At 47.9% G+C, this 19,450-nt stretch overlaps 1 protein-coding gene across 2 annotated transcripts in view; it reads left to right on the forward strand.

Moving 5' to 3' along the window:
* Positions 1-3,892: 3,892 nt before the first annotated feature.
* Positions 3,893-19,450, forward strand: part of SLC6A20 (solute carrier family 6 member 20) — a 46,340-nt gene continuing 30,782 nt past the window's right edge. The window contains exon 1 of one of the 2 annotated variants that reach the window (XM_079115456.1): positions 3,893-4,143. In XM_079115456.1, coding sequence (XP_078971582.1) covers positions 4,019-4,143 — 125 coding nt within the window. In that variant the 5' untranslated portion in view covers positions 3,893-4,018. The remainder of the gene's footprint in view (positions 4,144-19,450) is intronic. The other variant, XM_079115455.1, reaches the window with a different exon arrangement.

The raw sequence follows: 19,450 nt of genomic DNA on the forward strand, positions 1-19,450 counted from the left end.
CACACATGCATGCACATGTGCTCACACTGCACACAAACAAGTACACACACGTATGCATACACACAAGTGCAAATACTGTACATACACATGCACACACATGTGCATATGTGCATATACACAAGTGCACACAACACCAATGCCCACACACATGCACACATGTGTGCACGCATTTATGCCTGTGCACACACTTGCACGTACACACAGCCCTGAGGAAGGGGCTCCACTAGGCTCTTGGGAGGAACCTCCTCCTTCCCACCTAAGCAAGGCCAATGCCCCAGTATTTCCACTGCAGAGCCTCCTCCTGCTGGTTTCCACACTCCTGTTTGCAATTGTGTGTGTCTCTGTGCCCCCTGAGGGAGTGTGAGCAGGTAGGTACCTTGGATAGTGGGGAAGGGGACGTCATGATCCAGGTTTGGCTGTGAGTCCCAGAGCCTAGCAGACTCCTGGGACATAGTACATGTACAATAAACACAAAGAAATGTGCTACAGTGCAGGTATCTGAGGGTGTGGAGGCTGAGAGCAATGTGCATGAACTTCACTGCACCAAGTGCTCAGAGTCTGCAGCAGGTTTTTCATTCCCCCACTAACCCTTGGCTAAGACACTGCCATGGCCCCGCGGGCACAGGTACAATGAATGCCCTCTTCATGATAACGCAGCACCATAAGCCTTAGACTAGACGTGTACCCAGGCGTGGGGGCAGAGAGGAGGGAGATTCATTCCAGCTGGGGATGGGGTGCAGGTGCTTCCAAAATAAAAGGGTCACATTTCATCGGGTGGAGAAGAATGGAGAGGATATTCCTGGGCCGAGGGACTGCTCAGAGATACACAAATACACAGCATTTTCCTGAAAGTGAAAACTCTAGTTTCTGGAACCCAGGTGTGCAAGGGTCAAATTCCTCAGGGCTCAATTAAAAAAAAAAAAAAAAAAAAAAAGTCCTCAAGTCCTTGCAAACAAAGCTTAGGAGTTTGGACTTTATCTTGTGGGGAAGTGGGAGCCCCGGATGATTAAGTAAGAAGAGGATCACCAAGATGAGCAAATGATTGAAAGCTGCACGACCTTCGTAATCGGTGGGGCAGGAATCTGGAACCCTAACACAGGTCAAGTGGCCCACACCCATGCAACTAAACCAGCGCCAGGCCCTTCTTCTCCAACTGTTCCAGAAATCAGATAATAGATATGCTCACCTGCTGTCCTGCAGGGCATCAATGTCCTCATTGACACGGGGCACAGAGTGGGCTCTCCTGTGCAGGTTCCTTGGTGAATACAAGGAGGGGCTCAATTAGGTTAAAAGTCCTGCTGCCCTGGGTCTCTAGCCACCATGGAGAGCAGAACTCACTCCCCGGCTCCAACCTCCCCCACCCCCATGGAGTGCTGGAGCTGGCTCCTGCAGGCTCTGGAGAGCCAACTGGAAAATTTTCAGGCATTTTGCCAGCTGGTTATTAAACACAGCTATTTTTAGGAATTGAGTTATATAAAATAGTTATTGCATACATCATTTAAAACATAGGTAATAAATATTCAAAGAAATATTGCTCAGAGGTAATAAATGCCATTTTCTAATAGTTACTACACAATTAGCTATGCTGTCAAGGCTATCTATGTCTACTGTACCTTCATGGTATAAATTCATTACATATATTGTATTATTATACATATATGTAATATCATTTTATATATATATACACACATGCATATGTTAGTTGTAGATGGACACTAAAGAAAAAGATGGATAAATTATACTTTGATAAAGTTAAGACCTTCTTTTCATTAGAAGACACCACTACCACACGCTGAGACAAAATCTGTCATACATAAAACTGACATAGGGACCATATCCAGAATACAGAAAGAACTCCAAATCCATAGGAAAAGACAACCCATTAAAAACTGGCAGATAAGGGAGAATAATATTATACAAATAAATGGATGGAATTGGAGAATATCATGCTAAGTGAAATAAGCCAATCCCCAAAAACCAAAGGCCGAATGTTTTCCCTGATAAGTGGCATGATATATAATGGGGGTGGGGGGGTGGGGAGTGAGAGGAGAATGGAGGAATTTTAGATTATATAGAAGGAAATGAGAGAGAGGGGGTATGAAAAATGGTGGAATGAGACAGACGTCATTACCCTATGTACATGCATGATTACATGAATGGTATGAATGTATATCGTGTACAACCAGAGACACGAAATGATGTACCCCATTTGTGTACAATGACACAAAATGTACAAAATGCTGTCCGTAAAAAATTAAAAAATAAATAAGTAATAAAAAAAAACAGCGAATGACTTATACAAGTACTTCACAGAAGAGGCTCTCTAGATGTTCTGGTGAGTATATGGAAAGGTGTCCAGCCTTATCAGGGGCCAGGGAAATCAAAACACACAATGAACTAACACATGCTCCCAAGACAGGCTAGAACCTCAAAAACAGAAGTGTTGGTGTGAGGATTCCCGGCCACCCAAACCCATGGGCGTGGGAACTGGTACCACTGTGGAAAGCAGCCGGGGCAGTATCCCTAGAGCTGAACACAAGTCCCAGCAGGACGTGCGTCCACCCACCAAAAGTATGTCAGGATGCTCATCACAGTTCACTGTGGCAGCTTCAAAATGGAACAACACACACCCATCAACAGGAAGCAAGTGCTGGGAAAATATGATCTGGAACCTGAAGTTTGAATATCTGCACAGTCTCTTCTACTGCCCTGTGGGCTTTCCTCCTCCTCCTCCACCTCCTCCTCCTCCTCCTCCTTCTCTTCCTCTTCCTCCTCTTCTTTTTGGAGGTAAAACGTTCCAGGATAGGTCGTTTGTCTGGGGGAGCCTCACCCCTACCATTCTCCTCCCAGACCAGCGGGCAGGCACCAGAAGCATGTCCCAAGGCCTAAGAAATGTTCAACAGCAATGACTGCGTTTTGGTTTCAAGGAAGAGTCCACCAGCAGCTCTGCTTTGCTCTTTTAAATTTCATTTGTTTATTTAGCATTTTCTTATCTCTTACTATGTAGCAGGCACAGTTCAAAGTGTGTTATCAATTTATTTGCTGGGTTAGCTAGCCTTCCTTTACCAGCCTCCTGGGCACTTATAATGATGATGGCCTTTTTACTGAGCTCTTACTATGTGCCATGCAGTAAGCCCGCAATTATTCCCACATGAGCCCTTCCTGGGGCGGGGGTTTGTTCCCTATGGAAGAGAAAACAGGTTCAGAGAAGTTAAATGACTTGCCAAGATCACACAGCAAGTCCGTGGTGGAACTGGGATACAAACCAAGATCCTGCATTAATACAAAGCGAAGGCTTAGTCTTATCAGGTGACCCACAGCACCGAAGCCACCTTGTGGGGCTGGTTCCTACCTGGCCTAAGGAATCAGAATTCCGGGTCCCTTCCCTGGCGTGGACAGTGGAATTTCCCTCAGCGGTAATTCAAAGCCTGATCCCATCCCACCCGCCCGTAGGTGCAGTGGATAGAGCAACACTGGGTGCGGGAGAGGGAGAAGGAGCGGCTCCTCACTGGTTTGGTCTCTGCGGGAAGGTCATGGCTCCTCCTCCGCGGAGCCCACCGCACCCACCTCCCAAAACCTCTACCGGTTTGCTTTGCCTGAGTGGTCTTTCCTGTGTCTCTTGATCTTGCACATGCACTCGGTCCAACCATGGGAAGCTGTCCCCGGTGTGGGTCCAAAACCCTGAAAATGTTCCATCCAGTCCAATGCAAGCGTCTCCCTTCCCCAGAAAGCCAGCTCCAGGAGGGTTGGGATGTGTGTGGTTCACAGGCGTGTCCGCGACACGGCCTGGCACACAGTGGGCACAGGATCAAAGAGGGGCAAGGGGCCGAGGGACCCCTTAGGGAGCTCCACCGCCCCGCGCCCGCAGTCCGGGGCGCTTCCCGGGCGCGGCAGCCCGGCGGGTGGGGCTCGCCGTCATCCATTTACCAGCCTCGCCCTCCGTGGGCGCCATTAATGAGATTAGCAATTAAAAGCGGCGAGTGCGGCGGCTGGGGCAGCGGGCTAGCGGAGTCGGGCCATGGAGAAGGTGCGCCCGCAATGGGGCCGCCAGCGGCAGTTCGTGTTCGCCTGCATCTCCTACGCCGTGGGCCTGGGCAACGTGTGGCGCTTCCCCTACCTGTGCCAGCTGTACGGCGGAGGTGAGTGTGTCAAGCCCCCGCGGGGTGCGCAGGAGCGGGAGCCGGGTGCGCGGGGCGGTGCGCGGGCTGCACCCGGCTGCACCGGGCTCGCCGCCAGCACTCCGAAGCTCGAGCGCGCGATCGTTCAGCCAGCAGCCACAGACCAGGTCGTCCTGGGACCCTCGACCCCAGCCGGAGTCTACCCAGAGCACAGCTCCCGCCCGGCCCAATGCAGCTGCGGCAGGGTGAGGGCCTAGGCTGTCTCCCCTGGGAGGAGGAGAGGTGACCGCGGCGTGACTTCTTAGTAAACCTGAGATGTAATCGTAAAAGAGAGGACAAAATTGTCTTGTTCAACAGAAACTTGTTACAAGTTTCAGATCTGAAATTTGAATCCCTGACACTGCAAGTTTGATACTCAGGACTCCTGTTAAAATGATTTTCAGTCACTTTTAACTTCTTCTTTCTTTATTTTATTTTTTGGTAGGGGAATTGAAGCCAGGAGCACTTCACCACCGAGTCACACCCCGCGCCCTTTTTTATTTTAAGACAGGGTCTCGCTAAGTTGCTTAGGGCCTCACTAAGTTGCTGAAGCTGGTCTTGAACTTGTGATCCTCCTGCCTCCCGAGTTGCTGGGATTACCGGCGTGCGCACCACGCCCCACTTCTTTAACTTTTTTTTTTTTTTTTTTTTTTAATGAAAAGATTAGTTTGGGGAGGGGAGAATGGTTTGAGTTTGGAATCACCGAAGCAGGAAAGGTAGATCATTCCATATTTGTGGGTTGTTTTTGACAAATGAACTGTTTTTCCTATGAACTGTTGCGGAAACTCAGGGGACAGCCAGCAGCAAGCACCTCATGCGGAGCACTCCCTGGCTTTGCAGAGCCAGAAGCTGCACGGAGGGCCAAAGAACCACAATGCCCAGCAGCTTTCTGGAAGGTGGTGTGGCAAAAGGGACTCAAGTATCAGCATGCAAAGACATCTTTTCCTCAGTTGTTCCTTTTCTTAAAATTCTCTCTAAAGGAAATACTCAGAGTTCCCATAGAAGGTAAAAAACAGAATGGCCACCTTCTTTGGATAAGAACTAAACGTTAGAAACTTCCCAAGTTCATGTCTAAGGAGTTCAATAAATTATGGAGCACCTACCAGTGGTGTTCTTTGCAGCCACTAAGGTGGCATGCTTATAAAATTTAATCTGTTTTTTCATCGTATATCAAAGTGGAGGGAGTGGAAGTCAGAGTCAAAACTTTATAAAATGGATATAAAATGTTTTAACAGTTGTGTTTAAAAATATGCAGAGAAAAGGGAACTGTGCCAATGTATTGTCAGGAGTTTATCTGTGTGCTTTCTGTTTCTCTATCTCCCACCCCCCCTCTGTGTCTTCAGCATAAAGGACAATGAAAGATGTTAGATGGAAGTATTTACACAAAATCTAACCCACTTAAGATCAAGTCCTAGATACTGCTCCCTCCTCCCATCACCCCCCATTGGCTTGAAAACAACTCAGCAAAAGGTTAGAGTTTTTTTGTTTGTTTTTGCGGTACTGGGGATCGAACTCAGGGCCTTATGCTTGTGAGGCAAGCACTCTACCAGCTGAGCTATCTCCCCAGCCCCCAGAGTTTTTTTTTTGTTTTGTTTTGTTTTTAATCTTAATTCTGATTCCTTTTTAAAATTTGAAGTGCACAAACACCCCATAATCATGTGAAGGGCAGATGCTGCTGCATGCTCCCACAGCTAACTCGCTGACTTTGGAAGGGAGATTTTCACATAGTTCTGGGCTCAGCATACCAGCCTTTATCCTGGGTACCTGGTTCCCAACACCCAATTTTCAGGCTCCGTGAGTGCCAGTGCACATGACTGTAATTATTTTATAACACCATGGTCACCGAAATAGTCTGCTGGTAGGTACAGGTGGGCTGGGTGGTTCTGAAGTCAAATATGTATCAAGGAGTTGCTAGGGAAGCCTCAAGACCTCAGGACTCAGGAAGAACAATAAGAGGAAATCTTGGGCCTGACGCAGAGGACACAGGCTGGACACAGGGAGGGTGGTTCCGAATGGCTGGGTGCTGGGTAGCAGATGGATTGGTGGTAGGTAGATGAATGGATTAGTGGGTGGAAAGGTGAATGGATGGGGTGACTGCAGGTCAGGTGGATGGCAAGTGTCTACAGAATAAAGACCAAACAGCTTATCTTGGCACAATAGGCACTTGACCACCTAACAACCATCCCCTATTTCCACCTCATTTCCTGCCACTCATCTTCCACCAAACCTCACCCCCAGCTCTTCTGAACAGCTCTCTGTCAGCCAGGGCCTACTTCCCTGCCTCAACTCTCTGCCCAAGCTAGGTTCTTCCCTTGGGTGCTTTTGTCAGCCTGGCTGCTCTCTCTGATCCTTTCCACTACCTGTCTGGCCTAGGTAGCTATTGGTCAGAAACACGGAAGTCCTAGGTTACTCTGTCTCCCCATTCACCCAGCCTCATGGTGGGTGGGGTTGGAGGAGTCACCCAATAAAGACTTGCTGCATGAGTGAGCAAGGTCTCTTATGGAAAGCTGTGAAATAAGTGAGAAGGGACGCTGGTGGTTTCTGCTGCACCGCAGTCACCTATTACTGTGTGATTTACCCAAAGCCAGGCAGTTTACCAACCCATTCTTTCCCTTGACATGAAGAGTGAACGAGTCACCTCACAAAATACTCCAGAGAGTCTAACCGCCATCTACACAGAGCTGCAAACACCCACAACAAACAAAGGGCTTGTTTATAAGCCACAGTCCCCCAGCTGTGCCAAAATGCCTCCCAGAAGCAAGCAGATTAGGGTTTGCGCTCCTTTCCACCATTGGCTGTGCCGTGACTAGGGAGGCTGATCCCTTCCTGCCGTCCGGGCCAGGCCTGGCACGAGGAATGTTAATTCTGAACATTACATTCCAGGTACCAGTCTTCTCTGTACAGCTCTGGCCACTGGTGCCAGAAAAAAATAGGCAGTTGAAGGAACTTCACAAAATCCCTTTTTGAGAAAGTCAGCAGGTCTGGGGCAACCATGTCAAAGTCTAAGGCAGTGATTGTGCTGGAAGAAACCAGGGAGGCAGTGTGCAGAGTACTGACCTGTGGGGACGAACACACCTGTGAGTCATTTTATGTATGAAAAACGTGTGTGGGAGAAATGCAGAGAAATGAGAGCAGGAAATACGGATTTTTATTTCCTCTTAAATTTTCTCCATATGCTTTCTGAAGACTGCAGAGGGGGCATCCAACAGCCCCTGACCACGCCCTGGGGCAGAACGCTCTCAGATTTGATGTTCCACCTCCCCTCAAAGCCCCTACTCCTCTCTGGGTCAGGAAGTGAGCTCTTCCAGTCCCCCTTTATCTCATCTAACCCCAAACTGCTTAAAGCATCTCATCTCCAACAGACCCCCTCCCCCTCCCAGAGCTTCGAGCCCAGAGACCTGCAGGGTGGGCAGGATTCAGTATTTCTTACAAGTTCCTTGTGAGGCTGCTACTGCTGCTGCTGCTGCTGCTGCTGCTGCTGCTGCTGCTGCAGGGAACACACTTTATAGAAAGTCAGGGCTCCTGTGCCCCCAGATCATCAGCTGCAGGGGCCCTGGCTTCAGGTACCTAGTGGGGCGGCAGGAAGTAATTTGTAGCATTTGCTGACTATTATGCTGTAAATATTTTCACCATGGCTGGTTTGGGACCACCACCATATTGTCCCACAGTGCAGGGATGAGAAAAGGTGGGGACATTTGGCTCTTGTGAGCTGGTCTGGGCCAGCCCCCTGGACCACTGCTGCCAGATCTATGAAGACCACAGCTCACACCCTGGGGCTGATCCACAGCACATCAGTCCAGGAGTAGACAGGAAAACCACTTGAGCGCTCACTTATGACCTGTGTATATGTGTTTGTGTATCTGGGTGCATTCAGGATGAAACTCGTGCTGTGTCTATGATTCTCCTGGGTGGGACAGAAGCTGAGCGTCAGAGGTCATAAATTGTTAAGCACCTATGATTTGCAAAGCAAGTTTGGCATGCCGGGCACCACAGTGTGGTCAGGGCCCTGACATCTGCTATGCTCCCCAGCATTTCCAGAACCAGTTCTGACTGGCTGGTTTCTAGAACCCCTCCAGTGGGCTCCCGCACCTGCCAAGTGTAGTGTGGGACATTTCCTGCAGCTGTGCAATCTTCATGGCACTGCCAGGTCAGTCACGTCCCTCCAGTTACAGACAGGAAACGAGTTCACAGAAGAAAAGGGTGCTTAGTGGGAAGTAGCTGGGGCCCGAGCCACCTTTGTGACCATGTTGGCAGGACAGGAATACTGCATCAGATGTCATGGCCTTCTTCCAGGACCCCTGAGTCAGGGGCTTCCTCCCGGGGTTTTGACCTGACCCTCAGACACAAATGCACCTGGACACTGGAGGGGGCTTGGCCAAGAGCCTGCAAGTACACAGTCTCCTCCTGTGAGGATCCCTTGTCCTTTGGGACCAGCTTCCTCTCTACCTCTGCCCATTCCTGAGTATACCCCAAAATGTGTGGTGTTCTCCTTTGGCCTGATGCACCCCACATACCTCATCCTCTCCAGGAAACTTCCTCCTCCCAAAGAAAAAGCAACCTCTTCCGTGCAGCTCAGGCTAAGCCTCACTCCTGAGCCACCACTGTGGGGCTGAAGAGTCGTGGGTAGGAGGAGCAACAAGCAGAGTGTGGTATCCACCTGCTGGGAGGAGCCTCCTTTCATCTGCATGGTAGCATCACCGGGACCTGGAGAACATACCCGGGCCTGTGTCCCACCCCAGAAACCCTGATTGGGTTGATTGCAGGCAAGGCCTGAACTTTAGGAGTTTTTAAAACTCCCCAAGGGATTCTGCTGTGCAACCTGAATTCAGAACCACTATCTGGTTACAGGCACAGGCCTGTAATCCCAGCGGCTTGGGAGGCTGAGGCAGGAGAATCACAAGTTCAAAGCCAGCCTCAGCAACTTAGCAAGGTCCTGAGCAACTTGGCAAGACCCTGTCTCAAAAATAAAATATAAAAAGGGTTGGGGATGTGGCTCAGTGGTTCAGCACGCTTGGGTACAGTCCTCAGTACCAAAAATAAAAATAAAAATAAAACCACTATCTCAGGCCCTTTTATGAACAGGAAGAGGCAACAATATGTATAATCAGAAAAAATGAGATTATGTATGATGTGTCAAAGTGTATAAATTCATTCTACTGTCATTTACAACAAATTAGAACAAATGAAAAAAATTTTTAAATAATGAACAATATAAGCCTTCTAGGCACTTTAGTCATTAAGCAAATACAGACAGGGACAGTGGACAGTGGGGAAGATCTCAAAGATGAAGGGGCAAATATAGAACCAGCCCTTCTGCTCCGAGCAGGCAGAGCTAGGAAGGGCAGTTCAGAGGCTTTGTTGAAATAACTGGAGGAGGACTGACCACAGGAGGAATCCAGAAAACCTGGGGGCAATGCCGTCAGAGGCTCTGGACCTGGAGGGACAAGTCAGCCCTCTTCAACTAGATGTAGGGGTGAGAACAGTCCAGGCAGCAGAAACCACGTGTGCGAAGGCACAGAGGAGTGAAATGGCCAGAGACCCTAAGAGGCTGGGATAGATGCAGGGCTGGGTGGTGGGTGGAGAGGGCTGGAAGTGAGGAGGGGGTTAGCATGTCCCCCAAGGGCCTCGATTAACCAGCTGGGCTGCAGAACTTGACTCCGAAGGTAAAGCAGCGTCTGAAGCAGGGGAGCCGCAGCCAGTAGAGCTGTGGTTTACAGAGACACCAGGATGAGCTGGGTGGCCAGGGCAGCGAGGGCGCTGCCAGAGCCGAGAGGAGGGAAGAGGCTGGAGAGAACCCTGGGCGTTTCCAACCAGGGCAGAGACATAAGGATGCATTTTAATTATTTTTACCTGAGCTTTTGTTGTTTACAAAACATTGACTGGGTTTGAGTCCTAATGGGAAACTTTTGGGGGTGGAAGGGAGTGAACGAGGAGAAGGAAGCTCTGGGCAGGAGTGTCACACTGGGTAGAGCAGTATTTCTCCAAGTGGGGCCTGGACCAGCAGCCTCGGCGTCACCCGGGATGGGCTTTGTAAACTAAGCGGATGTCCATACCTGTATGCACACCCCGAAAAGAAAAACTCGGGTTAAAGAATCCAGGCTGTGGTTTTATTTTGTTTTTAATAATAATTTTAGTTGTAGATGGACACAATACCTTTATTTTGTTTATTTAGTTTTTTTATGTGGTGCTGGGGATCGAACCTAGCACCTCACTTGTGCTAGGCAAGCGCTCTACCACTGAGCCACAACCCCAGCCCAGGCTTGGTTTTTATGAGCACGAAGGTATGTAAGTGGAGGGAAACAAACATTTTGGAAAGCCTGAGTTAACTTGCCCTGAAAGTGGTTTCTCAGTGTCTTTGTGGGCCTCAAAGGAGACAGAGCACAATGTAAGGGCTCACAGAGACAAATGTCACATACTGAGGGGACAAATGTCACTGAGAGGGATCTCTCTTCCAGTGAGGCTCTTGGGTTTATCAAACCAATGAGATATTGCTATGGTAATTAGAATAATAATAATAATATGCTCTAGAACAACCTACTGTATGTGTCTGGGGGTTATAAATATAATATATATGTTCATGGTAGAGATTCTGGGAAATACAGATATGTGCAAAGCATAAAATACAAAATCACCTGAAATTCCACCCTTCAGAGGTAACAGCAGTTAACATTTTTGCTTTAAAACATTAGAACCACAACTGGGGATCTAGCTCAGTTGGTAGAGTGCTTGCCTTGCAAGCACAAGGACCTGGGTTCAATCCCTAGCACTGCAAAAAAAAAAAAAAAAAAAAAAAAAAAAAAAAAATTAGAACCATATTTTTTTTTATTTCATTTGATGTCTTGTGTTTAAAATAAACCTATTGGCAGAGTGTGGTGGCATATACCTGGAAGCTGAAGCAGCAGGAAGATCACAAGCTCAAAGTCAGCCTCAGCCACTTAGCAAGGCCCTAACCAATTTAGCAAGGCTCTGTCTCAAAATGAAAAATAAAAAGGGCTGGGAATGTGGCTCAGTAGTTAGGCCTCCCTGGATTCAATCCCTAGTACCCCCAAAAAATTTTAATAAGTAAAATTAACTTATTGCAATCACTTTCAAATCTTGTCATATTCATTGAAAATATAAACTTAAATAGCTTCATAGCATTCCATTTACAGAGGTTTCATGATGTTTTTAACCATCCCCCAGTGATGGAATTTTAAGTGGTGTAAAGTTTTGTACTGTTATAACCTGACAGTCATCACCTTTTTAGTGGAAGAGTTTGATCCATTTATATTTATTATCAAGTTATGTTTGCTGTCATTTCTCATCATGTTTTGTTCTGCCTTGAAGTTTGCTTTTTGTTGATGTTGTGTTTTTTGATCTTTTACAATATAAAGTATATTTTGCTTCTTTTCTCAAGCGATTCACAAGTCATAAGTCCTCTTTTTTTCCTACTAGTTACATTTTTTTAAAAAAGAGGAATATTTATTTTCCCTATCAATATAAATATCAAATGTTATCTGTGAAAGTTGAACATTTTTAGCCTGCTTAGTCTGTTTGCTGTTGCTATCACCAAACAGACTAACTTATAGAAAAGAGTTCTATTTGGCTCATGGTCCTGGAGGCTTCGAAGTTCAAGAACAAGGCACCTGCATCTACTTGGCATCTGATGGGGGCTTTTTGCTGTGTCATAACAAAGCAGAGGGCCTTGGTGGAGAAAGTACGCATGCCAGAGAAAGCATGAAGTTATAACAAAGCCACTCCCTGACCCATGAATTCCTCAGTTCATTAATCCAGAGTCCTCACAACCCAGTCACCTCCCAAGCATCCCACCTCCAAATACCATTAGCAAAAGAAGTTTGGAATTAAGTTTCCAACGCAATTTGGGGAACATGTTCAACCCATAGCACACACTTTCACTTCTTGTTTCTTTCCTTACCTACATCCCACTTATTAATTTTTGTTGGCATAATCTGGGATTTCAGACACGTGGAGATGATGGGTTTACTATTAATATGTTGCTGCTTCTCACTCAGGAATTCCTTTTTCCTTTTTCCTTTTGCTTTTACAGTGAAACTTACTCTTATTTTAGACTTCACTCTCTTCTGTTTATTTACTGCCACTTGGTTCTTTTACAACACAACTCCCTAATTCAGTTCCTTCCTTTTATCCAACCCTTCAGTTCATTGGCAAGTGATTTATTTCAGGAATACTAAACAGGTGGATCGCTTTATGAGTATGTCTGAGAATATCTTCCCTTTGTCATCCCATGACTGGCCTAACAATCTTTTTTACTCAAAAAAAAAAAAAAATCTGTAGAAGCTTCTTTCTTGTCTTCAGCTTTCTGGTTCCATGAAGGAGAACTTGGAAGCCAGTTGCATATTTATTAGTTCTGAGGTATCCTGGATATCTAAAATATTATATAAATTTAAATGATCTCATCATTTCCCCCCAAATCCCAGGTGATGTGCGTATGTATGGATCATGTTCTCACCAGCCTTACCTGGGCCAGGTGAGCCCTCACCTTGCACACACCCAGGAGGATGCCTTGTAGAATTGGTTATGGTGTCTGTTCCAGGGCAGAGTCTGCCGTGCCCTCGCCTCCTCAGGTCCCGAGCTAGAGCAGGTGCGTGGCCTTGCCAGCCACGTCTCTTCTCTGCTCTTATGATTTCCAGCTCTTCGTTCTTTCCCTCCAGCCGTGCGACGATGTCTTAACATTGTGGTTTTTCTCCACTTATTGTCTCATGGGGCTTGATATTCAGCCAACAGGGTTGTGTTTTTTGTTTGTTTGTTTGTTTGTTTTGTTTTGTTTTTTTAATCCTCATAAAACCCTTTGTCTTCTTACTCGGTCTTCATGGCTGCCTGATGTTATCCCAGAAACACGTTCTCTTTGCTTTCCTCTGCTTCTCAGAGCAAATCTATTTCAGAGGAACGCTGGCTCTGCCACCCTCCGGTGGTACTTCTTTTTTGATCTATGGTGTCTTATCATAGGTCCCAACGTTGCTTTTTGAGGGCTCTTCCTTTCAGAGGGAGGTATAAGCCCCTATGGCCTTGCCAGTATTCCTCTTATCTACTACAGACACGAAGTCAAGTCAGAGGTTAAAATAGTGATATTGTGAATTAAAAAAAAAAACCACACACACACACACACACACACACACTGTTTTTAGCACCATGAGGCACCTCACCAGACCCTTCCATTGTTATTCCCTGGTAACAGCCTCATGACCTGCCCACTCCAGTAGACCACCACTGTAGAACCACTTACCATCCAGCAGTCTTTCAACAGATGTTTATTGAGCATTTATTGTGTTCCTGCCATTCATTAGGGTAGAACTCTGCAGTGAGCCAAGTAGACCCAGCCCTAACTTCAGTGAGCTGTTTGGGGATTTGGGAGGGGTGAGCAGACCAGTAGACACTCAGCTTGTGGGCAAGGGCCTCAACACCAGGGGACTGTGAGCCCAGAGAGGGGGTTCCCCCCTCCCGACTTAGTTTGGGGCAGTTGGAAGAGATTCCCACAGGGAGCAATGTGTGTGGTAGACCCAGTGAGACCTGAAGGAGACCTTCTAGCAATCAACAAATATTCCCTGGGCTCCCGCTCCCTGCCCAGTGCTGTTCAGGGCCAGGCAAGAAGCATGAGCTTCCACACCAGTCTGGAGCAGACACCAGGCATACAATGTGATTACAGAGTCTCAACACAGGTGACTGCTCTGCAGGACAGTCAAGCAGGGTGGGGGGGTCAGAGGGCGTGGGGGCAGCTCTAGTGAGGGCAGATGTTGGGTAGAGAACTGAAAGGAGGGAAAAAGCATTCTGGACAGAGGGGACCACAGAGCAAAGGTGCAGAAGCCAGCCTAGCAGGAGGACAGTGGGATCGCAGTGGGGGAGGGGGAGGCAGGAGCCCACTCCCCAAGGCCTCAGAGCCCAGGGAGTCTGCAAGGAGAGGTCCCTGGTGTAAGGAGGAGCCTAAGAGGGCGCGATCATGTGGGCAGCTGAGGGACCCTGAGCCAGAGAGTCTGAGAATAAACTAGAGCGAGAGCAGCAGGTAGAAACCAGAAGACTGTGTGGAGATGTGGAGGTGGGGACAGGGAGGTGGGGAGAGGCACGAATTAACCAGGCAAAGAGCCAGAGTGACGTCTTCCAGAAATGCTGTGCCCGTGAGCATCCCACTCACCTGGATTAACACAGGCTCAACATGGCAGAGACATTAACACAGGGCTCCACCTCGGTCTCTGTAACCTGTCCCCATGTGACAAGCCACCCCAAAATCATCAGGACTGAGAGAGAATTAGAAAATCACCCTTTGACAGCCAAAACAGTAATTGGACACAAGTGTGAGAATAAGACAGTCTCAAAATGTCTCCTACAAAGTACTTCCTTTTTTCAAATGGGAAAATAGTCAGTTCCAGCCGAGAAACCTAGCAGACAGCACCTTAACCAAGCGAGTCAGGTCAACAGCACCAACAAGGGGCAAACTTTATCTTGTGGCTCTGGACATGCACACAAGATCACTTCAGTGTTTCTGCCCAAACCCAAAGTGAGACAAATTCTACAAAATAACTGACCAGTTGGCTTCCAAAGTGCCAAGCTCATAATAGACAGTCTAAGGAGACCTTGCAACCAGAGGCCACGTGTGACTGAAGAGCCGGGATTCTACACCAGAAAAAAAGACATCAGTGAGGCGATTGGGGAAATGTCAACCAAGTCTGCAGATTTAGTTAGAGTACCACATCTGCGTCCATCTGCTGGTTTTGCTCATTGCGCTAAGATCATGTCAGAGAATCTCGTTTTCAAGAATTATGTGCTGACGTGACCCAAGGGGCATGGGCGGCACCTCCTCTGGCTGCACAAGGGCGGAACCCCATCCGTTCCCACGTGCGTCTGGCCATGCGCAGCACAGCGGCTACACAGGAAAGACGGACAGGATGGGAGAGGGGGCCCATGGCGACAAGAAGCCAGTGACTAAATTCCAACTAGAGCGAGAACAGCTGTGCTTTGAGGTGGAGGCTTCTCCACGAGCTCAGTGGGAGTTGCTGGCTGGCAGGGCGGAGATCTTGGGCCAGAGCTGACCTGATCAAGAGATTCACCTTTGATGCTGGTGCCAAGGGGGGCTGCCTTCACTGGCAATGGCTGTCCTCTGCAACCCAGCGCCACACCAAGCTGGCTTATGATTCCCGAGGACACCCTAGGTTGCTTTCTGACACTCACCCAGCCTTGGAGCGGATGCGGATGCAGGTGGAAAAGGAGGAAGAAGTGAGACCCCCTCAAGGGATGGTGCTGGGCCCACCAGTGCCAGCAAGCCCACAGTGTGTCCACCTGCTGCTGGACTATGCCGTGCATTTGTGCTGTCACCCTACTAACCTGGAGCTGGGAGGCAAGGCCGGTGCTCTGTGTCCGTCCCTGGTACCCAGGGGCCCTCTACACTGAGCAGCCAGCAGGGTTGAAGAGGGCTTCTCTCTCTCCAGGTCCCTCTGGAGGGTCTTTTCGGCTCCACCACCCCTGGCACTAACATCAGCTTCAGGTTATGATTCCATCTCATTAGCCGATGTGTTACCAAAGGCACGAGGGACGTGAAGGCACCTGAGGAGCTGCGTGGTGAAACACCCTGCGGCTGGGTCAAGGGCCCGGGCTGCCGGCCCTGGTGCACGCGGAGTCAGCTTTTGAAGTGATTGAAGCTGTGGATCTGGATCCAGCGGCACTGGACAATGTGCTGACAGGGACCCATCTCATTTTGTATACACCGTGCTGTCTCTGAGTCAGGGGGTGTGTGGAGCCACCCCAAAGAACTTCCCGTGGGAGTGCAGGGATGAGCGTGTCCCATGACTGTTTCTATGGCTTCCGAGGCTGCTTCCATCCACATGCCTTCAATGTCAGATTTTCAGATGTGAAAATCTACCCAGTTGGGGCACCCCCTGTTGTGGTGTAGAGGTGGTGTCCCCCAAAAGCTCACACATGAGATGATGCAAGAAGGTTTGGACTAGAAATGATTGGGTGATAGCTTTAAACTAATCCATGAATTAATCCCTGGTGGGATTAACTGAGTGGTAACAGGAGGCAGGTGGGGTGTGGCTGGTGGAGGTGGTTCATTGGGGGTGTGGCTTTGGGGTATATATTTTGTATCTCTCTCTGCTTCCTGATCATCATGTGAGCTGCTTCCCTCTGCCACACTCTTCTGCCATGATGTTCAGCCTCACCTTGAGCCCCGAGGTATGGAGCCTGCTGTCTGTGGATTGAGACCTCTGACACTGTGAGCCCTCAATAAGCTTTTCTTCCTAAATTTTCCTGGTCAGATCCTTATAGTCACGGCAGTGAAAAGCTGACTAAAATACCCTCCCCAACCCAGACTCCTCTGGTCTTGTCTCAGGAAGACAGTCAGCTCAAGGTAGGACCTGTCACCCCTGCCAAGACGTGGTCAGCACCTACTGAGCAATTAGCACTACCAAGGGTACAGAGGAGAATCCTTAGACAAGTGTGACTGGCTTCATTGTGGTGGCTGGGGAGGACCGTCCTGTCTCCAGCTCCTCACCCACTGCCTAAGTACTTCCTTCTCATCCTGGATGAGATCTGGTCCACAGATCTCAAATAGAGATCAGCAAGAAGTCTGGCTTTCTGGGACACCGAAGTCTTCTGTCCATCACTAAAGACAGGGGCTCGGGAGATAGCCCAGTCAGTAGAGTTCTTGCCTTGCAAGCACAAGGCCCTGGGTTCAGCACCCCAAAAAAAAAAAAGGACTCCATCACTAAAGACAGATAGGCTGAGATATAAGAATCTGCTGAGGTCAGCTGACCAGGAAACTGGACTATTAAAAACATATATCCTACCTCTTAAAACAGGTGGTAGCAAACAACTCTTTCAATATTGAACCAAAAGGAGAACCGTGAAATACATTGTTTTCTCAAATCACCTAAGAGGCCACTTCAGATTGTCTGAAAATCCTGGAAAATTCCATTTCTTTCACTTGCTACAATATGGATCTTTTCAAACCACCACTTTATATTATCTCACTTTTCCAGGATGAAAGTGTCGATTTAGAGAGGCTCCTTCCAATGAAGTTCAAACTTAAAAAAAAAAAAAAAATTAAATATTTTACCATATCATTTTAAAAAATACACGCTAAGGTATTAAGAGGTAAAAAGGTTGGGGCGGGGGAAGTAGTGGCTTAAAAACAACCATAATTATCCGTAGCATGGTGGAACACATGTGTAATCCCAGCAGCTCAGGGAGGCTGAGGCAGGAGGATCCCAAGTGCAAAGCCAGCCTTAGGCAAAAGTGAGGTGCTAAGCAACTCAGTGAGACCCTGTCTCTAAACAAAATACAAAATTGGGGCTGGGGATGTTGGCTCCAGTGGTTGAGGGCCCCTGAGTTCAATCCTGGCACCACCACTCCCCCGCAAAATAAAACCCACACAAGTACGACTATAATTAATCTCTCCTCAGAGTTTTGTGGGTCTCTCCCAAGCAGCTCCTCCCTGTTTGCTCTGGCCTTGCTCATGCAACTAAAAGGTTCCCTCTCACTCTGGCTGTTGGCGCCGTGGCTGGGGGCCTGAAGGTTCTCCTGCATGTGGCCTGTGCACCCTCAGGCTTCTAGAAGTGGCAGGGTCATGCTTCAGTCCTGAGGCTTTGGACTCTGAAGCCATGAATGGCACCCTTCCTTCTCCTGCATTCCACTGCCACCAAAAGTCCCAGGCCAGCCCAGGTCCACAGGGTGGGGGACTAGAACCCACCTTCGGGAGCTCTAAGAATGGGTGGTCCACGTTTATTTCTGCCATTAGTGGCACCACCAATCAGGATACACAGGGACGAACGCACCTCTGCAGGCCTTGTCCCTGACTCTAATGCCCACGTCCTCCTTGAGCAGATCCTGCTCGGAATTTTCTGCATCAGAGAGTCATGTGAGCAGTTCAGTTGGAAAGAGGGTCTGGTTAGTAGACTTAGTTTCAAGCTGATTATGAAACAAATGTTTCGTTTATTGAGATATGTTTTACATGCAGCAGATCGCCTTAGGTTTTGTGTCATTTCTGTGCTGTCACATGAGAAGTATATGCTTTGCTTTGGAGGAAACCACCACACGGCTGTCCAAAGTGTTGCACCGTTTCACATTCTCACCAGCAATGTTTGGGACTTACTGCAAAACTCACCAACCTTAGTATTGACAACATTTTAAAGTCGTAGCCATTCTAATAAGTTGGTGGGGTGTCTCATTGCGGTTTGAATTTGCATTTTCCTAATGAACACCAGTGATGAGCTTCATTGATATGCTAATGTGCCATTCATAAATTGTACGGTGATTTGAATGTGCCCCCGCAGTCCCACATGTTGGAAACTTAATCCCCAATACAACAGTGTCAAAAGGCAGGACCTTCTAGAGACATAAGATCCTAGAGGAATGGCTGACTGTCATTATCACTGGGGTGGGTTTGTTTGTTTATTTGTGTGTTTTGGGCACTGGAGATTGAATCCAGGAGGCACTTAACCACTGAGCCACATCCCCGAACCCTTTTTATTCTTTATTTTGAGACAAGGTCTCACTAAGTTGCTTAGGCCTCTCTATGTTGCTGAGGCTGGCTTTGAATTTGCGATCCTCCTACCTCAGCCTCCCGAGCTTGAAGTGGGTTTGTTATCAGAATAAGCTCCACCCCACTCTTGCTGGCTCTTGCCCTCTCACCTGTACCATGGGCTGTTAAGAACCCTCAGAGATGCCTGGCACCATCCCCTCTGATTTCATGTCCTCCAGAACCGTGAGCCAAAGGGCTTCTTACAAATGACCCAGACTCAGCTATCCTGGGATGCAGCATCAATGGCCTGAGGCATATATTCTTGAAATTTCTGTTCAACATTTTTGTAACTTTTGTGAGTAGGTCCTTGTTTTCTTGCTGTTGAGTTTTGAGAAGCCTTCATATATACTTGACTCAAAGCTTTCTCAACTGTATATTTTGCAAATATTTTCCATATTTTTATAGTTTGTCCATTTGTTCTCCTAAGTACCTTTCACAGAGCAGAAGTAATGAAGATCAATTTATCCACATATTTTTCCTACAGATAAGTCTTTTGCTGTGGTATCAAAGACATCTTTGCATGAAGATTTTCTCCTTTTCCTCTTGGGGTTTTATAGCTTTTAGTTGTACATACAGGTCTAGATCCTTTGTCAGGTTTTTTGATATAAACTGTGAATGAGGTGTTGAGGTTTATTGTTCCACCCAGATGTTCGAGTATTCTAGGATCATCTGTCGACAAAACGATTTCAGGACACCTTTCCCCGAATTGGTTGTATATTGAAGGTTAGGGGAGAGAGAGAAATGATTGACAGGCAGGGCTACTGGC

This window comes from Sciurus vulgaris (genome assembly GCF_902686455.1).
Source record: "Sciurus vulgaris genome assembly, chromosome: 16".
Lineage (NCBI taxonomy): Eukaryota > Metazoa > Chordata > Mammalia > Rodentia > Sciuridae > Sciurus > Sciurus vulgaris.